Genomic DNA, 21,413 nt, shown 5'->3' with positions numbered 1-21,413 from the left:
GGGGCGGCCCATCAGCCCCGCAGCCGCCATGCCGGGCGCCACGGGCCGCTCCCCAGAGCTCTAAGGCGGCACAAACCAGCCTGAGGAAAGTACCGAGAGCAGCGAGCACGGCCTCCTCCAAAGCTGCCCCGACCTCCCCCGAGGCTGGCAGGGCCGCACGGAAAGCAGGAAAGGTGTTGCAAGGATGGGTGTTTTGTGTCAGAGCTCTTCAACAGGCAGTCTCTGAGACAGGTACATCCAAAAGGTCATTATTCTTCTGGTTTGATTCTCGTTCACAATGGCCATCCGTCACAACAGACCCACGCCTTTCGCCAGTCTCTTCTATGCGGAAAGGCAGGATGTACACAGCCTACCGTTTAACCACATGCAAATGAATAAAATGTAGAGCCCCCAAACTGCTTAGAACTGTATGCATCAAGCTGTCCTTCCTTCTTCAGGTAGGAGTCAACCGCATTGCAGCTGGCAGGTCCCTGTGCCACACACAACTATCAGACCGACTGGTAAGCAAGAGACCTTTCTTTGGAGTACAGGCACTTTCCAGTACTTACTGGTTATTCCTTCAATCTTTCATGCTGCACTTAACATGAAAATATTCTACCACAGTAAGCCTGTTCCCCTATCACATTACTCTGTCCTCTTACAGAGAAAGATAATAAATTCTTCACAAGAGGTTTTGTTTAGATTGTTCATATGGGCGCTTTGCCTGTTCCTTCTAAGTCAGAGCTTCCACGTGCACATTAATATAGGGCCTGGCTCCACTGAATTGTGTGTGCCCTTTAACTTCTAGCTACTTCAGCCAGAACGCCTGGAGCAACGTAAGGCAAAGCCATTTAAAAGGCGGCGGCACATCCCTTAATGGCTCACCCTTTCAAACCCATTCACATGCACTTGAAAGATAAGCCAGGTCACTTCCACCATATATTATATTTTGTGTGATACTGAAAAACTTCTGAGTGACCGTTTTAAGAAGTAGAAGTGGACTGGTAATAAAAGATAGTCCCATTTATTCTGTGAGTGAGGAGGGGAAGAAAGCTGCTTGCCAGAATACCAAGAATGGTGATGCCTTTTCACCTGTCCACTAATGTACTTCCATCTGCCACCCTGAAATGGCAGAGAAGCATTTCCTTTGCAATAAAAACCTTGTGAAGTGTTGCCCTGTGCACTTGTACTGATTCAGAACTCTGGAGAAGGCGGCAATTCTTACTGTTTTTAAAGAATAAGGTATTTTATTATGGAAGTTCTTCTTAACAATGTGTGCAGAAAATGACTGACAATCATTAAAAAAAAAGTTTGTTTCATGAAAACAAAAGGATAACTATTTACATTAACTTCCTACCACAAGCAATGAAATACCTGAAACGGTTGAGGCAGTAAATATTCTTTTCATGTCTTGAGAGATTATTGAACAATAACTTGACATTGTACTGACACATACCAACAGGGGTTCAAGATGTTTATATAGCCCTGACCAAGTTGTACACTGCAGGAGGTCAAAAAAATGTTTGCTACACACTTACGTGAACTATGTCTCTCTGTTGTTTAAACTCATGAAATTGATCTCTTACAGGGAACTTTAGGAAAAATGCTTTAGTATTAAAAAAAACCCCAAACCTCTACAAGACAATGTTTTGATATCTGAAGCAGTGATTTTTATCCAGAACGATCTCAAACGTTTGTTAGCATTTAGCATATCCCAGGACTCTTCCCAAATTACCCTCTGCTTTCCCTCACAGTTGCATCTAAACAGAAAACATCATTGACAAAACCAAGAATATCACATACTGCTGCTCCGAAATATTTTAAAACCCTAAAATTTGGTCTATGAATTACTGCATGTATACAAGAGGTATTTGCCAACAAGTATATTTATACAGTAATAAAAATACCATAACATTTATACCTAATTTACAAATATTCCAATGTTATAGAAATGATGCTGTTGGCTTTACATAGGAAATGTTAGTTACTGAGGTTGGAAAATTAACAGCAACACGTAATTGAGCCCTTGTTAAAGGTATTCATCAAAAAACAGGCATTCCTGTTTGCACCTGTGCCCTATACTATCTGTTCTTTTTCCTCTCTCTGCTTCTGCTTCTACTTCGTCTGCTCCTTTCTCTGTGTTCCACTTTATTGCACTTGTCCCCATAGTGCTCTCTGCATCTTTTTTTCTCTCTGTGCACATCTGTGCTGGGACTTCTGGTTTCACTTTTCCTGTGCTGCTCTCCACCGGGGCTTTGACTTGGACTTCTTCTTATTTGCCTTTGCCTGGAACTGCTGTGACTTGTGCAAGGGCTTCTCCGGCTCCCCTCATCCATGCTTTGGCTTCTACTATCCCTCTCCTTTCCTTCAGTCTCTCTCTTGTTGGTGCTATGGTATCGGCTTTTGGACTTTCTTTCCGCCTCACAGGAGCTCCATTTGTTGTTCTCCACAGAACTATTTTGCTTTAAAAGTCTGTACTTCTCCCTATCTTTGTCCTTGTTGCCGTGACTACTGGAGAGATCTTCATAAAGTTTTTCCTTCCTAGTCTTTGCCTTTCCTTCTGAATCACTGCTGCTGCTAGCCTCTGAAAACTTGTCTTTTTTTCTTTTCTTAGAATACATCTTCTTTTGTGCTGCTTTATCTCTGCTGTCAGTCTCGCTATCACTGCTGCTTACTGAAGTCTCACTGGAAGATGAGGAAGAGGATCTCATCTTGTGTTTCTTGTGTTTGCTTTTGCTTTTTTTCTTTTGCTGCTTCTTCTTCTTTCTGTCTTTCTTTTTCTTTTTCTTCTCCAGACGATCCAACTTCCTTTCATTTTCAAAACAGAAGAGTGGTGCAATCAGACATGTTAAGATATTCTAAATTTAAGATATTCTAAATTGCAAAGTCATTGTCTTTTAAAGTTCTCTGCTTCTGATGACCTACACAGTAAATACACTATTTTCCATAAAAACATGTTGAATTATTCTCCTCTTTCAGCAAAGTACTACTTTTAAACTTCTAACCTGACATTAACCATAGCAAGAATCCTCCTGTAATTCACAGCTGCTTCCTCAAAACAGGAAGAATATGATTTTATAATTCTTTAATTTTAAAAAAAGCTAAGTCATACATGTCAATTTTGGCCTTGTAACTAGGAATAAATACATTCAGTGGTGCTTAATTTTTTTCCATTTCAGCCTAATCTGGACACTTTGGAAAATCATTGCTGCTTTTGTTTCTGCATTTTTATAAGTGATTTTAAAAATTAAAAAATGCAATTAGCATTCACTTTCTATTAATGATGGAAACCGAGTCTCTAAAGCCTATGACTCGGAGTTCTCCAGGCATTCTGTCACAACTAGAAATTTACATTTTCTAGCCATAAGTACAATATTACATCATACACATGTATTTGCTGCTATTTGACTTTTACCTAGTTTTTATTTTGCTTTCTGTGTTTAGTCTTCTCAAAAAAATCACTGACTGAATAGTGAAACTACTTTCAGTGTATTAAAAATAAAATCCCTTCACACTAGTAAAGTCCAGAGGACCCAAATAGTTGCTGAACTTCAACTTTCAAAATATAAAGTATCATAATTTCATTGTGTTCAAACACAGAAGTTCAAACAAAATACCATTTTAAGTTACTCAAACTACACACACACTCCTTAAAGAACATAAAATATGCCAATTATTTTCAGAAAATTATTTATTATATATGCAAATACCACACGTACCTAACTGCTCATGTACCTGCTTAGCCATTCACTTTTCTCCCCTCCTCCTGCTCCCCATATACATACAGAATGTCTTTTAACCTAAAAGGCTGTTTCAACTAGTGATACCTGTATGGGATCTACCAGGCAGTAGTTAATATTTTTCATTTTAAATATCTTCAGGTTATTTCAAGATAATGTTGCAAATTAGCAGAGGAAAAAAAAAAAAAGTAAGTCACATATGAAATCAATAGGACAGAAGCAAAGAATGAAAAGCTCATTAACTTTTGATTAGAACTACAAAGGCAAGGGAGCTCCCTCTGCTGGAGCAGCCAGCTGCAGACCCTGCTCCCAGAGCAGCGCAGAGCTCAGGACAGCTTTGGCCCTGGGGTGCCACATAGGGCTCAGTTCAGCCACACAGGAGAAGACAACACACTTTGCCAAGTTGTAAACCAGTAAAGAAAAACATAGAATTTTTAAGCCTGGAAGAAGATACTGTAAACAATGGAGTGCAAAACAGTATTTTAAAATAGCAATTTACAGCATCTTCAGTGAGTCAATTATTATTATTTCAGTATCGCAGTTACACTGGAAACGAGCCCCAGTGCAAAGGTATCACAACTAGATTAGAACAACCAGGTTAAAACAAAAAAACCCCATGCGGCGTAATGCCACTAGTGGTCAACTATATGTTAAACTAAGCTGATTTTCGTCTGTACTGATGGTGCTAAATTCTCCACTGGCATAGAAGTGTTACAGCAACAATCATGGAGTCACAACTACTGCCAATACAGATCCCCTCCACTAGGTACCACACTTACCTTAGAAGTTTCTGTTTTTGTTTGGTTGACAGTGATTTTAAAAATTCAACTTCTGGATCATCATCTCCTTCACTTGCAACAAATTCCTAGGAAAATGTGGTAAGACATTAAGCTCATATATAAAAATAATATCTTAATTCAGATTTCTGTATTCAAAGTGATGCCTCTATGTACCTTATTTTTGCACAGGCACAAATATATTTGTATTACTAAGTCAGCTTAAGACTCTTTGGAAAGAGCAGCAAACTCACTACAAAGCAAAAAACACCCCCCACATTCTGTCTCGAAGCTGAGTAGGTGTTATAATGTGGGGGTTATACAACAGGAGTTATTAGTAACATATGAAAAAATGACTGCTAGGGAAAGAAACATTTCTGAAACAGTTAATAAAAATGAGCCAATTTTGGAGCCCACATGATTCCCTGGGATAAGTCACTCCATTGTTATCATGCCTGGATGAATAGGTAAGATGCTAGTCCTGCTCGAACCCAGAGTAATTTAAGCAAATTACTTTTCTGTCTCGGTTTAGTCATTAGGAAAATGGGTATTAACACATCTACCTCACTGTTGTGTTATTAGTCTTTAAATGTTCATAAAGTGTTCTAGCAATGCAAAATACTGTAATCATACAATCTACATACAATAACGCAATCAGCAAAGCATAGATACTTTGAAGACCCTGAATTCTTCAAATTATGTGCATCTGGTACACTACAGTTCTCCACTGTTTTTAATTTTAGCCACACTCAGGAGGGGAAAGAAGAAATAAAGATTAAAAAGCTCTTCCAAAAATCCCCCACCACACCTAACATAAACCAAACATACTGATATCACTGTGATTCGTTTAACAGCGCCCATATGCTACATTTTTTCTGGAGCACAAAGCTTTTTTAAATGCAAAGGTATATCCATCTGTGGAGACACAATGAATTGTTGATTTACTCAAGATTTCAAGACCAGCTGAGGGCTGTTGTCCCGTCTTTACCAGTGGTTTGACTATCCTGCCATATGAACAAAGGTTATTTCATGGCAGCTCACTCAAGGAGTGTATATGAATTTTTCACATTACATTAAAGCACCTCAATTAGAAATGTACCCAGATAATTAAACATTTTCCCTCCCAGAAATAATAAATGTAACAATAGTCAATGCAATAAAATCTTCATAGCCTTCCTGGCAGTGCATATTTGTGCATATTTCCTCAAACTGCATCCAAAGGCTAGTGCTGCATCAGAAGTATGTGGCAAACCCCCTAACCCCATTTATGAAAAATTCAATTTCTAGTCACCTAGAGGAGGGATTTAATTTATTATATGGGGTTTTAAAAGAAGTAATTTATGATTCACCATTCTGACTAAAACAAAGCTGGAAAACAGTAAGTTTGTGGAAATTTTTCTACTGGTATAGCTATTCAGCTTTCCTATGGATATGAATATTTGAAAACATTAAGCAGCAATTCACAAGCAATCACATTTAAATTTATAGACATTTTCAGCTTACTGGTAAAAAGATCATTACCTGTGATGGATCATTTGCGGTCAAGTTTCTCCCCAGTACATTTTGTTTCAGTGCAAACCCACTGTTTCTCATCTCCGCTATTAGCTCCGAGGGGTGCATTGATGGCCCTGTTCACAAAAATCACAGTTTGAATGTATCATTTATATCTCTCTACCTTTTTTGGACTCCACAGTAGGAATTCAGTTGAAGCTTTGTTAAGTAAAATCACAGCTAAATCAACTCAATAATCTTCTGCTGAGCAAATAATCAGATATGATTTTCTAAAACAGCAGTCTGGAGATTCAGAATAGAAAATAATTGCATTTTTCTTTAAGTACAAGGGTATTCTCTTATGTAACTTTGTCATGTTGAAAATATATTTAGGTAAGTCTAGTAATATAATTTTATTACAGTAAAAAAGCACAGAAAACCTAAAGAAAGCACATTAAACAAGACTTCTAGGTGCCTCTTCTCTCCTAAAACAATGGGAAAACACACTTCTGCTATGTCACTAATAAGGCATTTTTCATAATGACACAAATTTTTGAACTTAAATGTTGAATGTAACCATTATTAGAAACTCAGTATACATATGGAAAATAAATAAATGAATGAAAAAATATCTATGTCCTTACTTATTGTAGTATACACCAGGTGTCTAGGCTGTTATCTCCTCAGAGGTTTCTGTTTTATCAGTTTAAAAAATCCACTAGATATTGCATTAGAGTAGGTATTTGGGATTAGGCACACTGTCTTTCTTTGCAAACATCTAACATGTAGCAAAATAATGGGATGTATTTTGGATTATTCAGACTTGACTGCATAATTTATAAACCCTGTAACTCACTCTTTCACTTTAACTGAATACCTGTGATCATCAACACCTCACATACTGTCTGATTAGGTACTTTTTCTTCACCCTAAACATACACTCTTTTGTTAGGTCACTTCCAGTACATTTCCTTACCAGGTCATTCACTAACCTTCCTGTCAATGAATTAACACTACTGTAGAAGTTAATCTAAACTAGAAGGAACATAAAATAGAGCACGGAGCACATGATTACTATTACTTCTGTAAACTAACTGTAAATTATAAGATTAACTAGTCTTATAAAAGATACTGATCCTATTTTGTGATTGTAAGAGCTTCTTAGCAGTGGAGATGGACAAAACTCATAAATTTTCCACACAGAAAAGTATGGAAAGGGAGATATTTACAATGGAAAATACATGGAAAGTAAAATAGCACTTTGTCAAAAAAACGTCAACTTCTCCCTTCTGGGACGCAGGGCCTCTTTCTTTGGTGTGAATTGATTGTGGAGTCCTGCTTGTTGGGAGATGCAACTATCCTCAGCACGATCAAACTTGGTTTGTCTGGTAAGCCCTTGAAGAGGTAAATCTTTTCAGCCTGTCTTTGGCTTATGACTACACTTATGTCATCACCCTTCCAAGATCTTCAGACAAAACACTACTAAGTACACCTGATAGCCATGTATCTTTATCTGGTTAAGTTCCAATTCAGTCACAAACTGTAAAACAGATGGTAAGATTGAGCCAAAAGGCTCTCAGTTGGCTAAAACCTTGGGAACTGATGTTAGCTAAGTATTCTTGAACAGCAACCATCAACTTGCAAAAAATCACTCCTACATCAGGCTTAGAAAAGCACTGTGTATTATGAAAACTGATGTCCTCATACATACATTCCTTATGGACTTGTGAGACAGTCTGTGAAGAAGCTACCTGTGTGATCTCATGCAGGTGAAAACATCTAGAGATGACACTATGCCATGAGTTGACAGAACGTTAGATATAGGAATCCTGTAAAAATAGCTGATCGCTACAACTTCTGACAACTAGTCTCTCAGCATTCTTCCATCAGCAAACTAAAAATAAGTTCAAAGTTACAATGTTTCATCATCTGTTTCTTATTCTTTCTGAAACAAGTCAAATACAGTACCTTGCTATTTTTGAACATGACTGTCAAGCTTATTTTCTGGAATTTACATTTTGATAGGGAAAAAAAAGAAAAGAAAAGAAAAAAAAACCTTTAAAACTTTTCCAGATGACACTTTTTAAAACTAAAACATTTATCTGCTTTAAAATTAATTCATAGTCTTGGAAAAGCTTTTTACTACATAGTGGAATTAATTGCATGCTGATATCATACTTATTTTTGTGCATGAAGACAACTGACAACTTGTTAAGTTTTCTACAGGTACTTAAAATTATATTAAGGGCTTGCACAAAAAGAGGCTCCATACTTAAAAGATTCACCAAAGGATTTTTAAAATCTTTTCACGGGCCTTTATAATTCTGAAGAAATAGTGTTGTCAAGCAAATAGTCTATAGTTTCTTGCTGCTTCTTACTTCCTATAGAAGTTCTTTCTACATTAATTCTGCTTTCTTCTGTTTAAGATACTATTTAGGAAAAAAGTCCAGATAGATCAGTTGACTCAAGAGTTGGGGCACAAAACCTGAAACCACTCAATGAAGCATGAAAAGAAGGATTTTATTCTTCACAAAGGAGAACATGAACGCAACCTTAGCTTGACAGCTGTTGGTGCATCTTTATAATATATATACAATTAAATAAACAGAAGAGCTATAGATCTAATTTTTCTAAAGTCTGTATGAGCATCAATTATACTGGATTGCAGAAGAATATCATACTAGGATTTCTACAACTTACAGTAAATTTGCTTTTTTATAACAAAGAGCACTCCGATTTCTTATCACACTTAACTGAGATCAATTTTAACAAATTCAGTTCTGCTTCTATTAAACAACTGGGGGGAATATAATTCTAGATTTCAATTACTTAAATGCCTAGCTTATAGCAACCTCTCCCACCTCACATTACTACCCCCACTCCTGTCCCAGAAACAAGAGAAACCTATAGCTGCAATTAATTTCCAATTCTGTCTGTACTTCTCTTGAAGGTACAAATGCAGAGCATATGTAACACTCTGTTGTTGCCAGAATGTCTCCTCTAAGAGGCATGGGCACAGGACTCCTCTTCGGAGAACAATGCTCGCTGTAACACACCATCTAGCAGGCCTCCATTAAAATGTCTAAAGCACATTTTTCAAATTATCCAATATTAGAGAACAGTATGCTAAAACCTCTTTTCATAACGACTGTGATTAACTACCACTTTTTCTGCAACAGTTTCAGTGGCAGTGAGGACAGACCATAATATTATGATTGCCAGTATCACCAAAAATAGCAGTTTTACTTCTATCTACTCATGATGCATAGTCTTGACAGTATCTGCTCAATTTATTGATAAAACCTTTCACTTCTGTCACCATGAGCAAACCAAATTATTCTTTGCAATCAATTAAGTTTTAAATGGATTTTTATTGTGGAATATATATGGAAAGCAAGGAGCTAAGCAGCAGCAATAGTGTAACCACCAATCCCACCTGTGGCAGGGGAAACTACAGTAACCAGTTGTACTCAGGTAGTGGCTGCAGTTGTGTGCTGTTATGAAATGAAATAGGCTATTCAATACAAAATTTACTGAAAAAGGCAGTAGATCCCTCACAGTGTCATTTTAGTTATGACTTTCTAACCTTTAGTGTAACTAATGCTCATTTTGTGTATCATCAGAGTATTTAGAATAGGACTCTTCTAGATCTTTCCCTTCCTGAAAATGTGTTCTGGTGTGGGACACTTCTAGTTTACAGATGTGATCATTTTAATCTAAAAATATCACCATCATCCTACTATCAGACTTCTTCTGACTTAGTACAGAGAGATAATTTACATGAACATAAATGTGAACAAAGCACACTTGCATATCTGCTATCAATTTGCCAGTATATGTCACATTCTGTATACTGTACCATACTAAAAAGTTTATGAATCAAGGATAAGGTACTTTCAAGGTTTATCCTTTATTACTATATAATTTGTGTTAACAAGGTAGGCCTAAAGCATGATGTCTTTGTTCTTTATTATATGAATCTTGGACAACATGGTGATATAACTCTTCCAAGCTGAAATTTGATTTTCTATGTAACAGTGATACTAAAGCTACATTTTGTTGTGGAAAAATAAACACATCAACTAGGTTTTAGAAAACCATTCTGCTGGTGGGTTTCAGTTTAGCCCACAATCACATGAATACTCTGAATTCAGAATGCTGCCTTCTCTGGGTGATAGCAAAGGCTAAACATGATACAAGGCTTTTTAGGTTTTGCTTTAAAAGCAAAACTAACTTTAAAATTAGCATAGACAGTTTTGTCAATATACATTTTTCATGCTCTTCACAGTTTCATATAGGTTTTTTTCTCTCATATGGCTTAAACTGAAATTGAACATAAATGGAAAAAAATTACAGACTGAGGCTAATCACACTGTATCGTCTGTGAACTTTTATTGTGGTTGTGACAGAGATAAAAGTAGACACTTATTTATCTAAAGGACAAAGAGCCATTATCAAAATTATGTGATCATGATCCTGGTCACAAAGAACATAGCAAATTTATGCTGCCTCCACTAATTCAGAATTGATCATTTTTTACTGATATTTTTCCCATCTATTTCAGAGATGACTATATTCTGGCCATATTTACACTTAAAGCAACAACTGCAGTTGGCATTGGGAGAAATCAATGAATAAAAAACCTCTGGCTTTTAATTAGCTCTTCTTCAGAGGGTCTGTAGTTCAACTGAATTTAACACTTCAGAACAGAATTTCTGTATAATTTGCCATGCTTTTGTCACAGGGTACTTCAGAGAATGCCAAGGTTCCTTTTTGCTTTTCTTGAGTAGTAAAAACCTATTTTGCATTATCAAACTGCTACAGGAATCCATATTTATTGCCTAAATGCCAAGCACAAGACTTCTAATAGAAATCTGTATTTTATGCATTCACACCAAATACAGACACTTCTGAGACATAAATGGAGGATTATTCTAAAATGTGACGGTTCTTAAACTATGTGAAGATTTAGTTAAGGTTCCTACTGTTCACAATCAAAGGTCTCAGCTGTAGATGTATGATTCATTCAGTGTATGAAACCTTCCTTTATGTTTCTACAGATGACCGTTTATACAAATATTCACAGTTAACATATTCAAATGCCTTTTCTTTGTTATTATAGATTCAAGAGAACACTTAAATCAATTCCTGCATTCCTGATACAATGCAGATTTTTACCTGTTGGGAAACAAAAAAGTACTGTATTTGTCACTGAAAAAATGCAGTGAGATATAGACATAATATAACATAGACATAAATTTCCTTTGTTGCTGTCTCCATATGACTGATAATTTTAGTGATTACTATGGAAAGGATTTTCACCCAAAAGCTAAAGATCAGTGGAACACACTAAGTGACAGACTGATGGAAACCACAACCACAATTAGTATAGGGGCACTCAAGCGATGAAAAGAGAGGGCACAAACTCTAGGAGATGATAATGAGCTTTAGAAGGCTGCATTTGCATAGACTTATCTAGAGTCTATGCTTTATCGTTGTAGATCATAAGACACTAGCTACATACACATTTTGCTGCATTACATTGTTAACACTATTTGCCTGATTTTTCCACAACATACTAATCACTTTACAGTACTCTCTTCTCAGTAATTTTACTGGACATATCACATATGGAGCCAGTCAGTTGTAAAACATTCGAAGTTAGTCCACAGCAGAGTAGGATGCCCAGCACTCTCCAGGCTTAGATTTCATAGGCCAAGAGCATAAGAACCTCTTTTAATCTCACCATTCCACTTCTTCTAACTGTGCCATTCATAAAATTACATTGCCCATTTGAGGTACTAGCCTTACTTCATAAGATAGTAATACCCTTCTTCATAAGAGAGTAACAGATTCCTAGCAGGTTATTTGTTCTAAAAAACATATGATAAGAATTGTAAGCATTTAAGTTTTCATAGCTTTTTAGCAATCCCCACCCAATCCTTACTGAAAAAGATAGACTGCTTGCAGGGAAGAAGAAGAAAAAAAAAAAAAAAGGTATTTAGTTTGTCCCAGCTTTACCTGACCAAGAAAACTGCATGCAACTTTGAAGTGAAATAACAGCATTACTTCAAACCATTTTGCACAGAAGATCCACTCACTAGTCTCTGTCCTAATAAAGGCTTTTCAGGCTCACAAAAAAAGCACAAAAATCAACAGATGCTGCTGGTTAATGACAAAAAAGGATTGTAAAAACAGGCAAACTTTTAGATGCTAGTGACCTGGATTCTTTTGCTGGTATATTACATGCATATACAAAGTAGCATATGAAGTCAGAACCACAACTGGTATCTCCATCTTGTCTGAACTTTGAAAGTTAGGATTTTATCAGTAAAAAATCCTGCAAATCAGTTTAGCCCAAAGAAGGATTTTGATTGCCTAATTTAGCTTTGTAAAGAAGTAAATCTTATAAGTTGGTCCCTGTAAGCCTCACAGCTGGAACATTCTAACACTACTTTGCAGTTTCCAGTGATCAAAGTAAGTTACTTTATATCTAAAACTAAGATTTTCATAATGGAAATAACGCAACACCAGGGGGTGCAGTTATCATGAAATAATTACACTCCTGGGAGATTACAGACAAGACTGTGCCCCAGGGGTGTGATTATCCCATGATAACCACATCCACTGAAATTGCCTTATTGCAAAAATAATCTCTATTCACTGGTGAGATATTATTCAATAGGCACTTTTTTTTAAATGGTAAGATTATTATTTTTTTTTGTATGAATTGCCAGATAGATTAGTAAAATGGTCCCAGAAGAAAAATAACCAAGCCACCATGCCTAAGTAAAGGTATTGATTGTAATTATTTTTGTTTGCTGGAGTGCTGCAGTGTATGTCAGATCTCGAAGGACAGCAGTCTTTTCCTCACAGAACAGAGTTCTGTGCCACAGACGTGCTTTTGCCCTGCAGCAGTTCCTAAACTGAAGTCCATGACTGGTCTTTGCATACAAGACAGTCAACACTGAATCCAAACCAGCAACTGCCAGTCTGTTTATGGGTAAAGAGGAAGATTACAATGCAGTCCTCACATAAGATTCAAAGACAAGTATCCTGCTGAAATAAAAGAATCACAGTTTATAGAATTTATGGGAAAGAAAAAGCCTGCATTGGTGGTTATTTTATGATGTGAAAAAAAATGTACGTAAGGATATCAATAACTTTTCTCATGGAAAAACAGAGCAGGAACTTTAGGTAATGCAACTAAATCAGACATAGCTGTTTCATTTTCATTCATCTGAACTCAAACATTTCCTTTAAGGCTGAAAAAATGGTCTGAGTTCAAATAAGACATTTTGGTTTATTCCCTGAAGCAGGAAAAAATTTGAACTAAACAAAACTGAAACTCACTGATTTGGGGCATTTAAAAAAAACCTCAAAACACATTGCCCCCAGGCTTTTATTAAATTGAAGTCACCATTCATCTAAGACGTTTGAAAGCCCAGTTTTTGGGAAGGGGGAAGGAAGAAAGGGAAGGATGGGGAAAGGCTGCTCTTGTTTTTACTCAATAACTTGGTTATCCTAATAAAATAAATGTTTTACTCTTATTTTCTGTCAAAAGCTTCTACTTTTGACTAAGGAGAAAGATGAATATGTCCCTCCAGTTAAGTAAGTGCCAGTCCTTTACACATGCATATGGATTTGTTAGCAATACTGTGGCTACCACTCTTTGTACAGGTTTTGGCTGGAATAGAGTTAGTGTTGGTAACACAGAGATGTTTTAATTATTACTGAGCAGCACTTGCACAGCATCAAGGCCTTTCTGCTTCTCTCACCACCCCACCAGGGAGTGGGCTGGGGGTGTGCAGGAAGCTGGGAGAGGACACAGCCAGGACAGCTGACCCCAACTCACCAGAGGGATATCCCACACCATGACATGGTGTTCAGCTGGGGGAAAAAGGAGGAAGGGAGAATGTTTGGAATGAAGGTGTTTGTCTTCCCAAGTAACCATCACGAGTGATGGAGCCCTGCTGTCCTGGGGATGGCTGAGCACCTGCCTGCTGATGGGGAATGGTGAATGAATTCCTTATTTTGCTTTGCTGGCATGCGCAGCTTTTGCTTTACTTATTAAACCATCTTTATCTCAACTCACGAGTTTTCTCACTTTCAGCCTTTCACTGATTCTCTCCCCAGTCCTGCTGTGGGGGACTGAGGGAGTGGCTGGGTTGGGCTGCCTATCTGGACTAAATCCTTTCCAGGTTGATTAACTCTTGTTTCAATGATTTATAGACTAAATTTGGTCTAATAAAATTAATTTCATATAGTGAAATTAATTTCATGAAGTCCCAGTATTGACTATTTTACTAAAATTTTGTTCTGGTTTCACCTTTATTCATTATTATATCTATATTTCCCAGATGTACCCTGTCATTTATGAGACAATATTTATATTTCAATTTCCTGACACACAAGCTAGGAACAAGCTTTCAAAGATTACTTTCTACATATGGGATTACTTCCTGACCTTTGGAAGTATTATTTGTCCTAATAATTTAGGTCAACATTTTTCAACTCTTTTCTTGAGCTGGTTGCAAACATATTTTCACACATTTAGCTATTAAAACTCCCAGTCAAACAAACTAAATACACATTTCCAGGCTTGCTGTATACTAAAAGTAGTCATTCTCTATCCTTGAAATCCCTATTCATTGTTCTCTTCAGAGGTGCATATTTTCTTCTCCATTCTAGAAACAGACAGCTTCTGAAAGCTGCTCTTTGGAGTTCTGACCTTAAAAGCCAAGTGGTTTTGTACTTTTATTCTGGTGCTGACAATCACAATAAATGAAAACTCTGGACTATTTATATGTTTTTACCAGTCTTCTAAGCATGACTCTTATTTGGGACACATTGTATGGGTGGGAGGGAAGCAATTCAAATGCTTCTGGGTTGTTTTGGTTTTTTGTTTTTTGTTTTTTTTTTTAATCCTAATCATCAGTTCATGAAACACAGAAAGGTTTCTTAAAGAGATGATATCATAAAAAGTCTCTGTCCCTTACAAAGCAGTGTTTTCTGCAGTTCTATACAATATGAATAAGAACAGTGGCAACGGACATTTTTGCAGTACTATAAATTCCTAATTCTGATTATTTTAATATAGAGACATAAAAACACCTTAGGAGTGCATGCAATTACTGATAAAGAGAAGCAGGAAGAAGCAGAGGTTGAGGAGATGGGTTGTACAGAAGAACAGAAGGTTCTTAGAGGTGGATACTAATTCAGCATTAGGGCTAGCAATAAAGCATTACGTAGAACTAATGAGAAGAAACAAAGAGCAATAAAGGGAAACGGCCAAGGCAAGATTATACTGTTGGTGGGTGTTTGTCAGAACATGATAGAATTTCTTTTTCATGTTGCAGTGTCTTGTTAGGAAACATAAAAACACTGTTTCACTCTCAGTGTAGGTTAATTTTACAGAGCTAACTGCGGATCTGCAGCACTTTAACAACTGGGTAGAATTCTCACCAATGCAAAGGTAATGACTTAATCCCATCCCAGACAACACAGGACTGCTGTCAGGGTTTAGGTAAAAAAAAAAAAAAAGATTTTTTTTTAAATGTGTGTTGTTAGCTTTAACACGCCATGCGGATGAATTACAAGTCTTACGGGAATCAGTGAATTCAATAACTTGTGTTCTCACTTAACTGTAGTGCTTCATTTACATACATGGAATTTCCAGAAGTTGTCAAAAGGAGCATAATTTAGCTTGTTATTAAATCAGATGAAGTTTTAGAAAAGTTGATGAAAGGATTGTATTCCTGAGGTTGGAAAAAGCAGACAACCTTTCATCTGATGATCTAATTAATGATATTACCATTTCCTATAAGCCTTGTATCTGCTATTAAATCAAGAATTTAAAACAATTCTAAGCTTTACCTACAGTGTTTTTACATAGTTTCCCTGAAAGACAGTAGCAGTATCATTACAGCTGACTATTCAAAACCAAGAACAGTGTCTTACAAATTATATATACAAACCCGTATCTGTCGCCCACCCCTACTTGCTCAAATCCTTCCTCAGCCTATAAAAAAAGTCTATGCTCAGCATAGCACACTGTCTTCTAAGTTCCAGAGTTGAAAATGAGAGGGCATTGGCGCAGTTTGAGAACATTTAAGTATTTTTACTTTCTTTCATGCAAAATTCATCGTATGTGCTAAATCCCTTTCTCTAAGCTTAGAAAGATGGTTTGGAAGGCTACCTGCAGAACATCTCTCTGACAGGAAACACCCACAACAGTCGAACGTTACCTACACCTAGATAGTTACTTCAGCTAGGTTTGAAACAAGCAGTTAGTCTTATATTGACATTGCAAAGTATTATGAATAATAAGGAGTCCATCTTCAAGTTTGTGCAAGCATGTACAATTACTTTCTGCTTTCCCAGTCAAACATTCCTGAAATTTACCCACATCATTTGAACTGGGGAACGGGGGGAAGAGAGGAAGTGAGTTCTGCAGCACAAAAGCGTATCTGACAAGCAAGAGCTGCCATCTACCACCACCAAATCCTCCAAGCATCATTTCTTCTAAAGAAAGAATGAGGAAAGAAAATGATTTAATGTTATAACCTACTGAATAGAGAGACTGAGAATGTCAACTCCAGGATGGCTAATACAATGGTATAAATCATCAAACAGTGTCCAAAAGCCGAGGAGTGTAAGAGGCATTATTTCCTTTAACTTAAGTCTTCCAGGCCTCATCTCAAAGAAGTGACATATCTCAGTGATCTAATTCTGAAAAGCAAGATTGTCAGTAGGCTAAACACGTAATAAAACTAAGAGCTACTACATAAAATAGATAACCTGAGGAAAGACAGAAGAAAACCAGATGTTATCAAGTGTGCAACTGTAATGGTATCCCTGCAAAATCAAATACACAGCATGTGATCTTAAAGCACAGTACAGCAAAGTTGAAGACTCACCCATGTTACCAGGTGTTCCTTTAACACGACACAATTTTAAGAATCTTAAAAGCGTTACAAATTTGAGTCAACTTAGAGAAAACAAAGAATTGCAGGCAAAAAATTATTCAATTTCAATGTTTATATCCACTTTAAACCTCATCTAACACTAAATGCTGTGTAACTTCAAGTAACAGGAAAGATAACAGGAAGCAATAGGAAGCCAGCTGAAAGGAAACCAGACATTTGGAAATCTAGGTGTCAACTGCTTGTCCACTTATAGAAGCCCAATTACTTATATTAAAAAACGCAAACCTCTCCTTTCTTCCAAGTGTCTAACAAACATATACTGATATATTCCAGCTTTTCCAAGCAGTTTGCCTGAATCTGAAGTGGGACAGTCTTTAGCAATCCATTACATTAATATTTTTTTTGGTGAAACAAATATTGTCATTCTGATATAAACAATCTAATTGCAGCGTCTCAATTTTTGCTACAGATAGAATCAAAGCAACAGTCACTGCAGAATCTTTTTTAAATGTGTTACTAATTTGAAAGATGATAAACTTAAGTCTTCTATAAATGTGATGAGGTCCCTCAAAATTTCTAACTAGCACTTTTAAAAGACACTCACTGCCCACCTGAACCATCACTGGAGACTGAACTTGCGTTAATTCCAGAAAGGCCAAATAAGGGACATTCTCGATCAGTGTTTACATGACCCCACTTGTGGCATTTAATACATCTCACATTCCGCACCTAAAAGAAAAAAAAAATTTACATAATTCAGTTAACAATACAGAAACATAACCTTTACAGAAATGTCTATGTTATTAGGCATAAGAGAAGTTTTTAAACTCACTGAAAAACAGATGATAAAATTAAGAGAGTCCATGTGAATGTTCTGCAGTTAGATAATATTTGAAATATACCCAAGACATCCAGAGAGTGAAATTTATGTAACTTGCCTGGATACCAAATGGCTGATCTCTGATATTCATATCATCCTTAGCATATCTGTTACACAAACACAAAAGAAAAAAAAAATAAGTGAATTGAATATTTGTTTTTAAAACCATCATATACAAAGCAACTTTTTTGTTAAGTGCATTATTAATTCCTGAGATTATATACTTCCAGTAAACATTAGTTTTAATGAATTTTACATCCATATTTGAGAACACAAACAAGCTGGTCGAGGAAGAAGTTCCAGGTTTACAGGTTTTACTAATTAACTGCCAGGACATGACAGGATTACACAAGTGACCTTCTCAAAAATAAAACGGGAAAAAGTAGAAAAAGGAAAAAGAAGAAAAGGATATGAAAGGTAAAAAGAAAAAAAAAAACATTCGGATAAAATCCAGACATCTTACTTTTCTCGAGGGGCGACTTTTTGCCATTCAAATTTGTATTCAGTCTCTCCTTCTTGCTATAAAACAGAAAAGATGATAAGTTTGAAAACTTTTTTTAAAATACATTTTTGGTAAGTAGAAAGAAAAGATAAAGAAATGATGTAATGAAATACCTCTTTAGTCTCCTCTTTCAATTTTCAGAAATCATGGAAAGAAAAGAAATGATACATTAATTATACATGTAAAATGCAGCTGTTGTCTAAGCTTGAGACAAAACATTTTATGGTTTACACTAATACAATATGCAAATACTCAGAAAATAACTTCATTTAAATATAGTTTTAAATAATCAGTCTCTAGGATATGGTTACAAACCCTGTAAAGCCAGAATCAGCTTTTAAAACTACATTGATTTGATAAACAAATACAGAAAATGTGGGGTTTTTTTGCAAAAGTAGCAACAATACTTGATTTTTAAATCTTTAAGAAAAGATTTTTTTAGAAAGAATCACTAGTTTAAAACTGCATTTGCTCTAAACCCAAGGGATTACTTTAAGAACTTTTAAAGTTAAATAATTGTAAAATTTGCTCTACAGGAATGAGCCCATCCAAGCATTTCCATGCAAATGGGAAAGATGTATTTTAAAGGGAACATGTTTTCTCTTAGAGGGAATAGGTTTTTTAAGTTCTGCACTTACATTCAGATTTTGCTAAAATTAAATGACTGAGTATCCACCAGGTACCTAGTAACTTCCATTTATGAATCTACAAAATACAGTCATAGTCAGACCCACCAGAGTCAGGTCAGCCAGCGCTTTTGACTACAGAATCTCAGTATTTATTATTTATAAACTTCCATTAATTTAACTTCTTGCTTTGGTATTTTCTATGTTTGACACCCATCAAGGTGAATTATGGGCAGAACTTTTGGGCAAAATTAATCCTGCTATTTCTAAAAAGGAGAGTAGGTCAAAAAACAGGTTTGCGTTGTCTAAGTCATGGCCTTGGTAAGGTCTAGTCCTCCTCATTCTGTGCCTTTATCACTGGCTATCACCTTTGGTCAAGGACAGGATATCTCTGCTGTTGCCAAGAAAGGTATTTTACCTGTTTTTTCCCTTCACATTGAACTGTTGCTTAAAAAAAAACCCCAACCATTCTTAGTTTGAAAGAAAGTTAAAGTATCGTAGATCAAAATTATTACATACTATGTATGTCTGCATATTCCCACAGGAAGAACTAAAAATACTATGTTTTAGCATTATCTCACTATGAACACATTATTTTAAAATAATGGACACTATGCTTATCTCTGAAGAAGGTTTTTAGCTTTGCAGTACTGTTTGCTCGCATTCAGGAAATCACAGTACCTTTCTTTGCTCCCGGTGGGGCCTCATACATGAAATTAAGACCATTCTTCACACGCTCATCACCCATAAGCAACCTAAATAAAAAGGGCAGAGTTTGGGGTGTTACACACAAACCAGTCACATTATTTTTACTTATTAAAAAAAGAAAAACGTGAAACAGGAAGTTGTTATAATAACTGGCAATTTCTTAATTTGAGCAACAAATTGAGTACCAAAAAACCTGAAAGACCAGTCAATACTTTTGCGTGCTCTACTGTATACCAAAAATCACACATTTCAATCACAACTGAAAAATAACTCTGTGGCTATAGAATTACAAGACAGATTTCTGTGTGATACACTCTTATACAAAGTTACCTGCTGTTCTGAGAAGCATGACATACTTTGAAAATAACTAGAAAACACACGCAAGCCACTTGAAAGAAGTTCTTGTGACCTTTGCTTAATGAGACACGAACTTCTGAGCCGCTGTCCTCTCCTACTACTACAGTCAATGGGAGACAGTATTTCAAGTAAGTCACAATGATAGGCCCTTCACTGCCATAAAACCAAGAGACTGTAGGAAGAAGTGTGTGGTCTTATGCCAGTTCTCACCTATTATCATAGGATTCCTGTTCTTTCAGATACTGTTGCATTAATTCTTCTTGTTTCTTCTTATCATATGATATTTTCTGTTCTGCCATCCATACCTAATTAAGACAAATAAGTTTCTATTTTAAGCAACTACAAGAGCACCACAAAACATATTCACATATAAATACTTAGCTAGCCTAATCTACGGAAAATACTTAACAAGGGAAAGTTCCCATTTCAATCACATAAAATACCTTACATTCATCCAGCATTTCAACAAATTAACTTCACACAAGCATTAACTTTGAGAAGCTACAACTCCAACATCTAAGAACTGAAAAGACAAATGAAAATTTAGTAATTTAAAGAGAAAAGCGGGCTCAGAAAGCACCTCGGTCTCACCAGGCCCCAGATCCCAGGTTCTCTCGGGAGCCCCTGGAATGGCAGAAAGCTGGGGAATAGAGACCTGGAACCAGGTCAAGGCAGTGTGAAATACTGGGAAAACACGGGCACATGGGGACAGGCGGGGGTTTTCCTGGACGGTGCACAGTGCCTGTTTACCCAGGGTCAGATGTTGAGAAGCCAGACCCAGGAAAAGGCGACAGCTGCACACGCCTACGAGCAAGAAAACCTGAAGCTCCAAGTATTTCTTAACGTTTTCTCCCGCCTCTTCCCGCCCCCTCGCCCCGGCCCCGCTCCCAGCACAGGAGGGCCGACGTGCCCTACTCACGCTGCCGCGGTACCGGGAGCCCGTGGCCCCCCCCGGGCACCGCTCGGCCCGCATCAAACTAGCCCCCACATATGTGCATGCAACCCACAGGAGTTGCCTCCTAGGGCATCAGTGTGGAGCTGTTAGCAGCTTCACGGAGAAGCTGAGTCACAGGGGGCCTTCCCAGGGTCACAGATGACCACCTCTGGACTTGGAAGACAGAGGACAGCAGGAAGGTCAGCATCAGAATGACAGTAGAACGTATGCTCTTTAAGGATGGTGACAATGAATGACAATTTCATTTGGTGACAGGGTAACACTGACAGGATCAGTGCATTGGGCCCTGAAGTGGCTGATTTGTCCACTGGACTTAGTAAGACAAACTATGTCTTTGGAGGTCTAAGAGGAAGAATGTAAAGATGGGAATAATCAGGACAGAACCTGAAATATGATGGTGGCAATCAAAGTAAATGAGTCAGAACTGAGTGGAAGTGGAGTTTTAGTCAGAAGGGTACACATAGCCAGGGA

The 21,413-nt window shown here is 36.9% G+C and overlaps 1 protein-coding gene across 1 annotated transcript; it reads right to left on the bottom strand.

Annotated features, from left to right (window-relative positions):
* Window positions 1–1,200: 1,200 nt before the first annotated feature.
* CIR1 (corepressor interacting with RBPJ, 1) lies at window positions 1,201–20,574 on the bottom strand. The gene is made up of 10 exons (XM_026852891.1): window positions 20,568–20,574; window positions 20,198–20,292; window positions 19,604–19,677; window positions 18,410–18,423; window positions 18,258–18,313; window positions 17,853–17,901; window positions 17,526–17,643; window positions 6,017–6,123; window positions 4,499–4,584; window positions 1,201–2,787 (listed from the first exon to the last, which is right to left on the bottom strand). Exons 2-10 carry the CDS (start codon window positions 20,284–20,286, stop codon window positions 2,061–2,063), a joined length of 1,320 nt encoding a protein of 439 aa, XP_026708692.1. The 5' UTR covers window positions 20,287–20,292; window positions 20,568–20,574; the 3' UTR covers window positions 1,201–2,060.
* Between the last annotated feature and the right edge of the window lie 839 nt (window positions 20,575–21,413).

This window comes from Athene cunicularia (genome assembly GCF_003259725.1).
Source record: "Athene cunicularia isolate RWA chromosome 7 unlocalized genomic scaffold, athCun1 chr7_part1, whole genome shotgun sequence".
Taxonomy (NCBI): Eukaryota; Metazoa; Chordata; class Aves; order Strigiformes; family Strigidae; genus Athene; species Athene cunicularia.
The sequence above is the reverse complement of the archived record's forward strand: the minus strand, read 5'-3'. Positions and strand labels throughout refer to the sequence as shown.